The 12,629-nt window shown below is 30.6% G+C and overlaps 1 protein-coding gene and 1 long non-coding RNA gene across 4 annotated transcripts; both read right to left on the bottom strand.

Annotated features, from left to right (window-relative positions):
- Window positions 1-346: 346 nt before the first annotated feature.
- Window positions 347-11,478, bottom strand: LOC114402616 (eukaryotic translation initiation factor-like). 3 transcript variants are annotated; one of them, XR_003664479.1, is made up of 6 exons: window positions 11,221-11,477; window positions 10,718-10,892; window positions 10,494-10,619; window positions 8,331-8,396; window positions 8,089-8,251; window positions 6,112-6,331 (listed from the first exon to the last, which is right to left on the bottom strand). XR_003664479.1 is itself a non-coding variant. In XM_028365265.1 (5 exons), exons 1-5 carry the CDS (start codon window positions 11,406-11,408, stop codon window positions 367-369), a joined length of 603 nt encoding a protein of 200 aa, XP_028221066.1. In that variant the 5' UTR covers window positions 11,409-11,478; the 3' UTR covers window positions 347-366. The 3 variants fall into 3 exon arrangements, 2 of the variants coding, with proteins under 2 accessions (XP_028221066.1, XP_028221065.1); XM_028365265.1 differs by lacking the exons at window positions 6,112-6,331; window positions 8,089-8,251 and adding an exon at window positions 347-414 and having other exon boundaries at window positions 11,221-11,478; XM_028365264.1 differs by lacking the exon at window positions 6,112-6,331 and having other exon boundaries at window positions 7,800-8,251.
- LOC114402619 lies at window positions 421-2,778 on the bottom strand. Its single transcript, XR_003664480.1, has 3 exons — window positions 2,452-2,778; window positions 2,100-2,300; window positions 421-557 (listed from the first exon to the last, which is right to left on the bottom strand). It is a non-coding gene; the product is annotated as an uncharacterized LOC114402619 (long non-coding RNA).
- Window positions 11,479-12,629: the final 1,151 nt, after the last annotated feature.

Here is a 12,629-nt window from a genome sequence, read left to right as displayed (position 1 = left end):
GAGTTCATCTTAATTTTAGCTCAGGGTCAAACACTCAACAGAACAATGTAGGTTCAGTCAAAATTATGATTGCACAATCACTCACAAACTCATGCAAACCTTGTGTCGACATATTCAAAATTTAAAACTTTTAGAATTTGACAAAAAAAAAAAACAACAAATGAACTCTGAAGGAAAATTTGACAGACCATTTCAAAAATGAGAAGAGTATGATAGTATCAACACCCAAAGGAGGGGTGAGTGAACAAAAATAAAACTAACCCCTCCATCAAAGTAATAGTATGTTCTAGTACATATGGCACAAGATGAAGATATCAAATACTACAGCCTTGCCAGCACAAGTGAAAGAAGATGCTCCAGCAGTATTTATACGGCGTATCGACCCTTTGGTGCTCCTTTGGTTCTAGAATCATCCTTTAGTATCTAGAGATTTAAGAATCATAGATATTTATGCATTTTAGTAGTAAATCAAAATTTGCGAGCATAAGTTTACATGAAAGTCATATTATCTTGTCCCCAACATCAATGATTTCCTTCCACTTCCCTCCTATACTCATCTGCAAATACAAAATGGAATCAAATGTCATGGTGAGTCATGGATGAGTCAGGAAAATATACATGACTTATGGCAAGGAATGTTGTACTTGCTTAGAATAACACCATTATGATTCTGAAACTTAGAAGATATAAATATGATACATTTACGCATTCAAGATGAAACAGTCACCAAATTATATTAACAGATGTATATTTAAAATGTAAAAAGCTGTTGTTACAAAAAAGAATGTAGAAGGTTGCTTACAAAAGGAAATGTTGGAGTTATGCATAAAATATCAGCATTAGAAACTGACATGCTTATGTAAGAAACCATAGATCCTGGTAAAAGTAGAAAGCTGTATTAGAATTCACATTTATTTGTTTCCAGCACATTTTGAGCCTGTTTGGTTTGAGAAAATGTTTTCTATTTTCATTTCCAGTTTTTATTTTCTAAAAATAGTTTTCATTTTCAAACTTTTAAGATTTAGAAAACTTGATTGGTTTCACTTCCTGTTTTCAGTTTTCAAAAAAAGAAAATATTGAAAATGTGTTTGGTTTAACCATTTTCAACAAAAGTTCATAAAATACTTTTTTACATAAAGTTTACAAACAAATTTTGGATGATATGAATACATTTAGAATAGGGTAATCAGACACTACAAAATAATAATGATCCCATAAGCTTATGATTGTAGCATCTTATCAGACACAAGAGTTAATCAAGTATTGTTGATTCCACCATACTAGAACAGAGACTGGCATGGGACAAAAAGAAAAACATAAGAGAGATGAAATAAGCAGAAACATTTCAAATTCTCAAGAGGTAAACTGCGCCACACACTGTCAAAACATAAAGTAAGAAAGGGAATTAAATCTTGCAAGTGCCATTAATATGCACCAATGAGAAACACTTGTGTTGGCTGCCACATGAGTTACAGGTGCACAAAACCTCAATCCCCATAATCCACAACTGGAGACCGAATCCATAGGGGAATAGTAGCTAGCTAGGAGTAACCATGACCTACTTGAAGAAAAAGCTCTGTTTATTACTTTTTCCTTGGCCAGAGCATACTGTAATTCATGGAGATTACTTTATCCTCATTTATTGAAGCAAGATTTTCCCAGCAAGGTCTACACATGGATAGCTGGTAATAGATGTGGGAGAGGTTGGTGTCTACAATGTCTGAAAAAGGTTCAAGAACAAGAAACCCAGCGGGTGCAGCAGCGGGAAAAGATGGAGGGGAGTTCAAAAAGGGAACCTGGAAAGTGAACATATGGAGGAAGCTTTTTGATGGATAGGGACATTGGAAGGGTATTTTCGATAAGGGGAGGATGCTTGGCTTACCCAGATTTTTGTAACGCTGTTTCCCACTGCGATGGTTTTTTAAAATCACGTCTCAAAGCCAAATAAAAAAAAAGCACGTTTATAACAAGCAATATAAACAAACCAAACACAATAGAGAATGTAGGCAGGAACTTAATCACGATAGAGAATTGACGGTTTCTTTAAAAATGAGAAGAGCATCGGCAATAAAGGTTGAATAATTTGTAAAAATATTTACCTAAATAGTTAAGCAAGAAACATTGTTTCAGCATTTTGTGACAGCAACTCTGATTAGTGGAGAGTTTTGAAGTAAGTACTCCACTGCCCTGTTTACTTCTTCATCAGATATTTCTACTTATGGATCTATTTTCACATTCAATGACTCCAATCTAACAAAGCACGGAGGTTGAATTCTCATTGTAGCAAGATTTGACAGCTCCTGCGCAATTAGAGTGAATTGAAGACATTTTAATTGATTTAGTGAAATGCAGGATTTAGTATAGCCAAAACACTCTTGCATAAGAATGCAGACATGACATGAGCATTACGAAAAAAAATTATACAGGAGAAAACAAACTAAAGTAACTTACTTTCAATAATCTTAGGGTATGATAAGAAAGTGTCAATATATTTACATTAGTGAAGAGTTGCAGTCAGCCTATGAAGACTGAGTAAGATATATCAGTAGTGGTGTGAATTGTTCCTTCTTCAAGACATGAAACTGATGAAAGATTACATGTGGAGGAGAGTGGTTGGTAAATGGTAACTGAAACCAAAATAATTGGTGATTGTGAGAGAACATAGTTTTGAACATAATTGGTGATTACAAGAGCACAATTTTGTGTCGAAAGGCGTCCTTTGTTTCTATTCCTTCATTCATTGATAATGTTGTACCTATGTCTTTTGGTTTGGGGATTCTCCCAAAGCAAGAAGACATTGCGCATCCAAATGTGCTCACTTTTTTATCTTTATCCTTCAATATGTATGGTGGTCCGTGCACGTGCCTATTACTATGTTTTAAAATTTTGAAATTATTATTTCATATTATTTAAGATTTATAAAACATAAAATTAAGATTAATGATTATAAATCATTAATCTAAATAAAAATATTTAACAAAATCAAAAAAGACTTAAATTACTTAACATCTTTTCATTTATTTTATATTTAGATATGAATTTTAACATTTATTTTGATCTATTATTATTATTATTATTATTATTCCCGTTTCTATTTTTCATTATTTTTTTTATTAAACTTATTATATTATTGTAGTCAAATACACAATAAATGGAAAGATATAATAAAATATTTGACAAATTACATGATGTAGAGGACAAATGGACTATTTTATCCAAATTTATCGTAATTATAAAGCTAGTCAGAAAAATACCCTTAATTACATAAATAATTTCATTACCAAATTATCCTTATTTTGAGTGAAAATAAAAGACGTAAATCAAATAGAAAACATTAGTTGAAATAAATTGTGCTAAAATTTTCCTCTAAGACATTTTTATTTTTATTTAATATAAAGATAAAGATTATTTATATTTGAATTTTAACATTTTAAAAATTTTAACATTTACTAATTGGATATTTTTCTCTTAAAATTATTATTTTCAAACAGTGTTTTGGGTATTAATTGAGGGAATCATGTATTTCTTTAAATTCAATGGGTATTATGTACCGAAACAATTGTTATGTACCAAAAAAATTTAATTGGGCATTTTTTTTAAAAAATTTATTTTCAATTTTTTTACTATTTAATTGTTATAAATCATTTCTTGAAAGATAAATTTAAAAAGTTTGTTACAAATGCTTTCCTAAAATTGAGAATTTGAATTATACATAGCTATAAAAAACAATATCAAATATTTATAATAACTTGCACATTTTATTCAATCAATCTAATTAAACCTTTTGACTCTTTGAATTGAGAATAGTGTATGAGTACCGTTTTTTTCGGCTAGTGTATGAATACCTTAAATCTTAATAATTTTGAAACAAACATTTATTTATTTATTTATTATATTTTTATCTAACTAATTTATTAAATATTATCTTTTAGTACGATGATAAAATTTTCATGCATTATATGATAGAGGTGTTCAAATCTAAATCAATAATAAAATATAAATCCATGTAAAAATCACAAATTGATGAAAACTCATTCTTTTGAATATTTTTTTTAATAACTAATGGGTTAATTTAGAACTCAAATAATATTTTTGAAACTAAATCAACTCAAACTGAATAACATATTATACTAATATCAATTTTACTTGATAGATATTGAACATTAAGGTTTGTAATATGTAATTTTTTGTTATTCTATTAATAATAAATATATGTTAAATTAATTTCTCCATCACATCACATCAAATTATTATCTTTCAAATTAATATAAAATCTCTCTCACATAATTTATTCATGCAATACATCACATCAAATTATTTGTTCTAACACCTAATCAATTAAAGATGTGCTTTTACTTTATATTGTTTCATTTGTTTGCTAAATTTTATTTTCAATATTTTTGCTAAAAAAACAAAGTAACAAACTCCTTAAAAGTGAATTTAGGAGTGTATTTAATTAGGATTTCAAAGAATTTTAAAAGATTTTTTTTATAAAAAAATATTAGGTTATTCCATCAAGATAATTAGAATATATTAAGCTCTCCAATAAAATCTGTTGTTATTTAATTAAGATTTTTTAGAACTTAAAAAAAGTCTTGTGGTTTTGAGAAGTATACAAATTTTAATGGATTGAATTTTAGGATGAATTTCAATGAATTTTAACAATTTGACCCAAACCTTTACCATTTTTCAAAACTTTTTTTTTTCCCGATTGCCAAGTTTTCCTTTCTTCCATCACTCGTTAACTAACCACGTATTGAGCTTTGAAAATTTCATTGTTTGACCATAATTAAAGAGAGAGATCAATTGGTGTTAACATGAAAGAATTCAAACCCCTGAATAGCCTTGAGAATTTTTTGAACTGTAAGTAATAAAAGTTGAATCACATGCAGTTGCATCACTGAGAACAATCATAGGGACATTATTGTTGAAAGTGAGAGTTTGCAAGTTTTCTTTCTGAATCTGATAGAAATATTGAATAAGACAAGACACTTACCCTATTTGAAACGATTTTCTACGTTGTTTTTTGGATGAAATTTGTAAATCTAATCCAACTGTTGCACTCCTTGTGTGTTGAGTTTTTGCATTATAAAAAACGCTATATATATAAAAGACATGAAGTTTTTGCATTATAAAAAACGCTATATATAAAAAGATATGAAGCTACTCAATTAGCTATTAAAACTTTGGTTTTACTTTTTTTTTTTTTATCATTTTCATTGATTTTGAATGTTTTGTAAAATTTTAGAATCATTTAAAATCTTACAAATCTATAAAATTATTTTAAATCTTATAAATTCATGTTATAAATCCATTAAAATTCAAATTACAAAATCTTAATCTTAAAAATCTTTTAATTTTTTTTTAAAAATCATTAGATTCCTAAGTAATCTTTTAAAATTCACATTTTTTCATGTTAAATTAACCTTTAAAATTCTAATTCAATACATCCCCTATGAAACAATACATGAGTTATTTTTGTTAAAATTAATTTTTATCTGATTTTTTTGTATGTAATTTAATTCACCAATGAAAACTTCGTTTAATAATGCAAAAATTTGTCAAATTAAAGTTTATAGCTATACTAGAAAATAAGTACATTTAGTTGTCTTCTAGGTATCTTATTAATGAATTCATATCAAAGTAATATGTTATTTTTCTATTATAGTAAATTGAGTTCCTTGTGAAAAGTTTAGCTGATTTTATATTTTTTAGCCATATAAAAAATTAACAAAATTGTTAATAATTTTTTATACATACAAAAAATTACTCCTTCCACAATTCGCCCGTGCATCACTTGGCTTATTGTTCTAGTTGTATAAATGATCTTCAATAACTAAAATTCAAGTCCTGAATTAGGTAAATAACAAGTCCATAACAAAGATTATTTGAAAATGATTTTGAACTACAGGCAAAACGCCACACACTCATGGGACAATTATTTATATTTTTATAAATTACAAAAAGTGTATGTGCAATTAATTTAAACTAAAGGTTAACATATTTTTTATAAGTAAAATTACCAAAATTTGGATTTAGTACCTATCCGTTTTCCCTTCCTATAAAATTATAATGTACTATTTTTTGGTTTGGCTTGGCGCAAGAGTGGGATGATTCCAAATTAAAATGTAATTTCTGGAGGTTAAAAACTTACACAAATTACAGAAAAATATACAATAATCAAAACACATTTCTTTAAGAATAAAAATAGACATAAATTGCATGAAAATTAAAGAAAAAAAATGCAAATAACTCTTTCCTAACAGGACCGTGCCACCCACCACGATCAAACACCATAACCACTGAAGCTCCTCCAAAAGCTCCAGATCACCTGGACACAATGACTCATGATGTAGCCATTTAAACTAATCAAATTTGTTCTTTACTTCAAAATAAAGCAAGAAAACACATCCATCTCATAAACAACACCCAAATCAATCCATTATAGACGACCCAGAGATTGAACAAAACCTAAAGAAACATCAAATAAACAAAAAATCCAAACCACATGAACTTAAAAAGCTAGCAAAAAGAAGAAAAAAAATCAAATTTCTCACACCCAGTGAAATAAATTGAAATCCAACAACGACTGAATTGAAATCCAGCTACCCAACAACAAAAACCAAAAACGAAGAACACCCCCATTCAAATTGAAGAAAAAACCAAAATTGAAAGGTGAAAATTGAAAACTAAAAGGGAAGAAACAGATCCATGCGAAAGACAAATGGATGGAGGGAAAGAAACAAACCTTGGGAAGGGAAATGGCAAGGGTGATGGAAGTCAAAGAGCATTGTCTAGCGGGCATATTTCAGGCAGGGGTCATAGTAGCTATTGAAGTTGTCTAGGCCCAGCACGCTGTCACCATGCAGGGTGTGGACATGGCAGCCGAAAATTCCATGACAGCAACGACAACCCTTCATCAAGTTGCTCCGACTAAGAGGCTTCTCAGACACGCAGTGCACATAGAAGAAGGAGAAAAGGAAATTCTAGATCTCTCTCTAGGGAAGAGATCGAAGAAGGTTGATGAGTCTGAGGGAGAGAACAAGTTGCATAAGTTGAGATGGTCGAGTTTTGTGAGAGGGTTAGTGAATGATCGAGATACAGGGAAAAAGGAGGTTTGGGATCATATGGAGAGGCACAGGTCAGGTGTCCACTCCTTAAGACGCAAGCATCTTACACTTAGGTTAGATTAGATTATAACTGCACCTATCGTCGAGTAAAAACAAAGCATATTATAGTTTTACAGGAATGAAGAAGAGACCATTTCTTGCAGAGACTAATTTCAAATTATGGTAATTTTATAGGGGCAACAAATATATTTTAATATTTTTAAAATTACATGTTATCATTTCCTAAATTAATCTCTTAAATAATTAATCTGATTCCTAAACTTTACAAAAAGTGATTTTCATCCCTCTTCATGGTGAAAACCTATAATGAGGGACAAAAACCATTTTTTTTTTCTAAAATTCAAAGACCAAATTTATCAAAGTATGAAAACTAGTACAATTTTTAACTATAAATACAAGGACTACAAAGATATTTTATTCTTATTATTTAGTCCTCTTGTTCTTTTTGGAGAAACTAATTTAGAGACATAGTAAAGCTTTGAAAAACTAAATTAGTTATCAAAATTTATAAAGAACCTTTGTAGAACTAAATTAAAGCTTTATTTAAAAAATAATAATTAAAGAAAACACGAACACTCGGCCATCTGTCCCTGTTGGGTTTATATTATTATCTCCCTAACCATTTCTCATCACCATACCATATACTTCGTTTTCATGTATTTCCACATCAACAGAATACTCAACTAGTTGAAGCTTGAGTTCATCTTAATTTTAGCTCAGGGTCATACACTCAACAGAACAATGTAGGTTCAATCACAGTTATGATTGTACAAATAACTCATCAAACTCGTGCTAAACTTGTGTCGACATATTCAAAATTTAAAGCTTTTAGAATGTGACAAAAAAAAAAACTACAAATGAACTCCCAAGAAAAATTTGACAGACCATTTCAAAAATGAGAAGAGTATGATAGTATCAACACCCAAAAGTGGGATGAGTGAACAAAAATAAAACTAACCCATCCACCAAAGTAGTAGTATGCTCTTTAGTACATATGGCACATGATGAAGATATCAAATACTACAGCTTTGCCAGCAGCCCAGCACAAGTGCAAGAAGATGCTCAAGAGGTGTTTATACGGTGTATCGACCCTTTGATGCTCCTTTGGTTCTAGAATCATCCTGCAACACATAGAGATGTAAGAATCATAGATATTTATGCATTACGCTAGTCAATCAAAACTTATGAGCATAAGTTTACATGAAAGTTGTATGTTATCTTGTCGTTAACATCTATGATTTCCTTCCACTTCCTTCCAATGCTCATCTGCAAAATAAATTCCATGACAAAATGGCTCACATCAAATGTCATGCTGAGTTTTGGATGAGTCAAAAAATATATACATGACTTTTGGTAAGGAATATTATTGCACTAATTACAATTCTGGATCCCAACAATATAAATATGATACATTTACACATTCAAGATGAATCAGTGTCCAAATAACATTAACAGATGTAAAAAACTGTAGTTACAAAAAAAATGCAGGAGTTTGTTTACAAAAGGAAGTGTTGGAGTTATGTATATAATATCAGCATTAGAAAACTGACATACTTTAGTACAATGTAAGAAATTATAGATCCTGGTAAAAGTATAAAGCTGTACAAGAATTCTTGGTTGATCATTTTCAATAATTTTTCACTCATATCATGCACACCCTATTTGTTTCTGCCATTTTCGCTCCTCAAATTCACCTATTTCCAATTTAAGAGCTTACCTTTTCAAAAGTTACAGACCACGGACCATGGATCAATTCTCTCATCACCAGTGAATACAGACACTGTTTCATTCTTTCTCTTTTCTTTCCATAATACCCTGATCCACTTCTATCAACTGACATAAGAGCTCTTGAATACAGGACTTGTGGGTGGGGAGTGGCACATTTAATGGGAAGTGTAAGGATGGTATCCTGAGTGGAGGCTTTGGAGAGGGTGGCGATGTGCTGGAGTCAGTTCCAAAAGGGACTGGATGCAAGATTGGAAGCAAGATTCTCCCAGCAAACTTCATGCATGGATAGGCTGTGCAATTGCAGGGCAATTTACAACTTTATTTCTACTGAAATGGTGTCAAGGCTCAAGTTACAGGCGACAGAAATCCCTTCAGATTCTGTTGTGGAAGGTGCTGGACATAAAATAAGTTGCAGGCGGATGTGCAAAGGAGTGACATTGAAGGTGCAGGATATTGTAATTCAGCAAAACTTATTTGGTTTCAGGGGAGCAGACATAGCCCTCAGGTGAGAATGGTTGACTGGGCTGGGAGAGATAGCTAATTTCGATGATTTGACATTGAAGTTGAATGGTCAGATGAGAGTGCTCAAGGCAGAACCTGAATTAATAAAAACCTTGGCATCCATCAAGCTCGTTAAGGGAGTATGACAGGATCAAGGACAGGGATTCATTTTTGAGCTCAATCATATTGCTGATCAACCTGCGAGAGAGATTGAAGTGGCAGCAGCATCCATACAGGGTGTTTAAGATAAGAGTCAAGATGTCTTTCAAGCCCTTCAAGTTCAACCTCTAAAATCCATATAGGAGACAAGATCATGTAGTGATGAAACTAAAGGCTCAAATTCCAAATATAAGCAATAGTGCCTTATGGTAAAGGGGATATTTATAGCCAAAATTGTGGCAAGTATGTGTTTGAGACAGGACCACACAAAAGTGTGGAAACCAGAAACCAGAGCAGAGTGTTGATAATTTACATGTGTCTTAGTTTTTTAGTATCAATGATGTGCATTACAAATTCTATTCAGTTTTTACATAGCATCAGCATCGCTTTCTTCAGTGTAGTAGCCATTCACAATTAGCTATGCCACTGTAGCATTTTTGGGGTGACCACTTCATGCCACAGTCTTCCATTAACTACTTTGAGAAAAATACATAAGGATATGAAAAAATATTGTATAGTTGTACTTATCTACATTATTACTTTTCATGCCTTGCAATGGGACTACAATGATAAAATATTCCTATGGAAAAGGAAAGGAAAACAATATGCTTAAGATTCTTCTTTTTATAAGCAAACAATACATTGTGGATTGTAGTAGCAAGACATCAGCAATGAAAGTGTAACAAGTAATTTAAATATTTGATGCATTTCAATGAGTCTATTATCTTCAACTCTTTAGAACTTCTATCCTTAAAAAGAGATCATGTAAGACGGCAAAAGTAATATGGATAGGACAAGTTGATTGATAATTTGAAGATAAGTGAGATTGTAGTGAATCTAATCATAACTTATATTCAATGTTTCAAGGCATTCATTATCTAGATTCTACAATAGGAAATCATATACAGACAAGATAACAGACAACATCACATAAGGTTTCAATTGCAAAGTATCATTTACAAGATAATAACAAACCTGGGCAGCCTCATTTGCCGCTGTCTTTGTCCACAACGAAAGTTTGTCCTGCCACTGGCGCACACTCGCAACAACACCACATATGTCCTCGGCATCCTCAAATTGCTCCCCAATCAAAGCCATCATCTATTGAGAAATACAATAAAAAATAAAAAACAGATCTCTCCCCATATTCTCTAAACACGAAAAGAAAACCAATCGGAGTAAAACAAAAAAACAATTACAGTTTCAAGCCACATGTTATCAAGGTTAGCCTTCCTGCCGCTGTTGCTGGTGACTGACCACTTTCCTCCATTGGCACACTCAGGATCTTCCCATTTAGGCTCAATCCCAGTCTTGAACAAGTGAAAATCCGCATTGATTTGCAACTTGCTGGGCTTGAATACCTGATCATACAAACTATACCAGCATTTCCCACATCAAATTCATTTCTTCCAATAATTTACCAACACCTCATTCTCCAAATAATAATAATAACAATTAAAAAACAAAAAACCATAAATCCCCATGTTAAGCAAAAAAGAAAAAGAAAAAGATTAAGACCCATAAAGAGTTTCTCTCCTAAGATCCATAAAATCAATAATTTTTTCTTAAAACTAAATCAGTGGCATCAATCATTGATACCCATAATAAGATTTGAGATTGCATGCTTAGATTCCCTTTTTCTGAAATTAGAAAAATGAAAATTGTGGAACAGAAAAAAGGAGGAGGAAGAGAAAATTTATACCACCAGAACTCTTCAACGGTGTCGAAGGTGTAGACCTTGCGAAGAGAGGTACCCCAAGCAGCGCCCTGTTTGGGTTTGGATTGGTTGTCGCACCAAAACGTCCATTTTCTCTCCAGTTTGTGCTTCAGCCCTGCCTCCAGCGCGGCTGCCTCCGGCGCCGCCGCAACCACTTCTTCGCTTGTTGCCATTTGTCTTTCTCTCTCAGCAACGCTAATACGAGTGAGATTATGCTTTGAGGGCTTTGTATGTATTTGGACCCAACTTTGGCCCAAAAGCGTAACATATATAAAATAGGTTAAATTCATTCGTGGTTGCTTTATCAAATTTTCAATTACTTCCCTAATTTTTTTTTATTGAGTTTTTCAACTTTTATTTATTTTTAAATTCGATCCTTTCTTTAGTTGTCCTTATAAAAAACTAACCGCTGACGCTAATTCAAGATGCAAACATAGATCTTCTACTGTATATTGTAAGTACAAATAAATAATAAAACATCTCTCTAATAAATCTCTTACAATTTGACTCAATTGTGCTTATATAACAAAGATTGATGAAATAAATAATAAAAAATCTCTCGAATATAACAATATCTGATACAAAGTGTGCGAAAATATTTATTGGAAATTATTTTATTATCCAATGTGATTTGCTAAATCATAAAAAATAGACAAATAATATTAATAATATTATTAAAATGATTAAATTAAACATTATTTGTATTAATAACTAACAATACTATTCTCATTTTTATATATAAGAAACAAATGCTTAATTCATCTAAACAAATAAAATTAGTTAAATTAGTTTGTTTTAATTAATATTATCATAAGTTTAAATTTCATTCCGAAAATATACATATAATTAATTAGTTTAAATAGTGGTTAGATATAATGATATTAATAATTTTTTGAACCAATGAATTTGAATTATATTGTTACTAAATAAATGCATTCACTTTCATAAGAAATGATGTATATTTCATTAATATTTTTCACAATAAATTAAGGCCATTAAAAGAAATTAAAATCAACACATTTGTTAGTGGTCATATGTATTTTGTAATTAGGAAAATAAATGTAGTAATATAAACTTTTTTAATATTTCTAGAATAAATATTAATTATATATATATTTTTAAAAAATGGTTAGCATTTATATCAAAATTGAATTTTTTTTATGAATTTTATCTCATATGAGTTTTGAAAAATATGATTTCATTAATTATTTCTTTTTTCTTGGACATGATTTAATGTCAAGGTTTATATGCTCGGAAGCAAAAGTAACGAAGCAAACCTAATATATGATATTATAAAGTTGTCCTATTTTTTATCAGCGCATCTAAAATTTTAGGTCAATAAAATGAATGAACTTAAATATATTTATCTTATAATTACTCTTACAAGTTACAAC

This window comes from Glycine soja, chromosome 20 (assembly GCF_004193775.1).
Source record: "Glycine soja cultivar W05 chromosome 20, ASM419377v2, whole genome shotgun sequence".
In the NCBI taxonomy this organism is placed as follows: Eukaryota; Viridiplantae; Streptophyta; class Magnoliopsida; order Fabales; family Fabaceae; genus Glycine; species Glycine soja.
Note: the sequence above shows the minus strand (reverse complement) of the source record. Positions and strands in the feature narration are given on the sequence as shown.

Coding starts and splice junctions, on each gene's coding strand:
- LOC114402616 (XM_028365265.1), bottom strand. CDS start 11,408: ATGGCAACAAGCGAAGAAGTGGTTGCGGCGGCGCCGGAGGCAGCCGCG. Junction 10,893..11,220: donor ACCGTTGAAGAGTTCTGGTG/GTATAAATTTTC, acceptor ATGCTGGTATAG/TTTGTATGATCAGGTATTCA. Junction 415..8,330: donor AGATAACATACAACTTTCAT/GTAAACTTATGC, acceptor TAGATACTAAAG/GATGATTCTAGAACCAAAGG.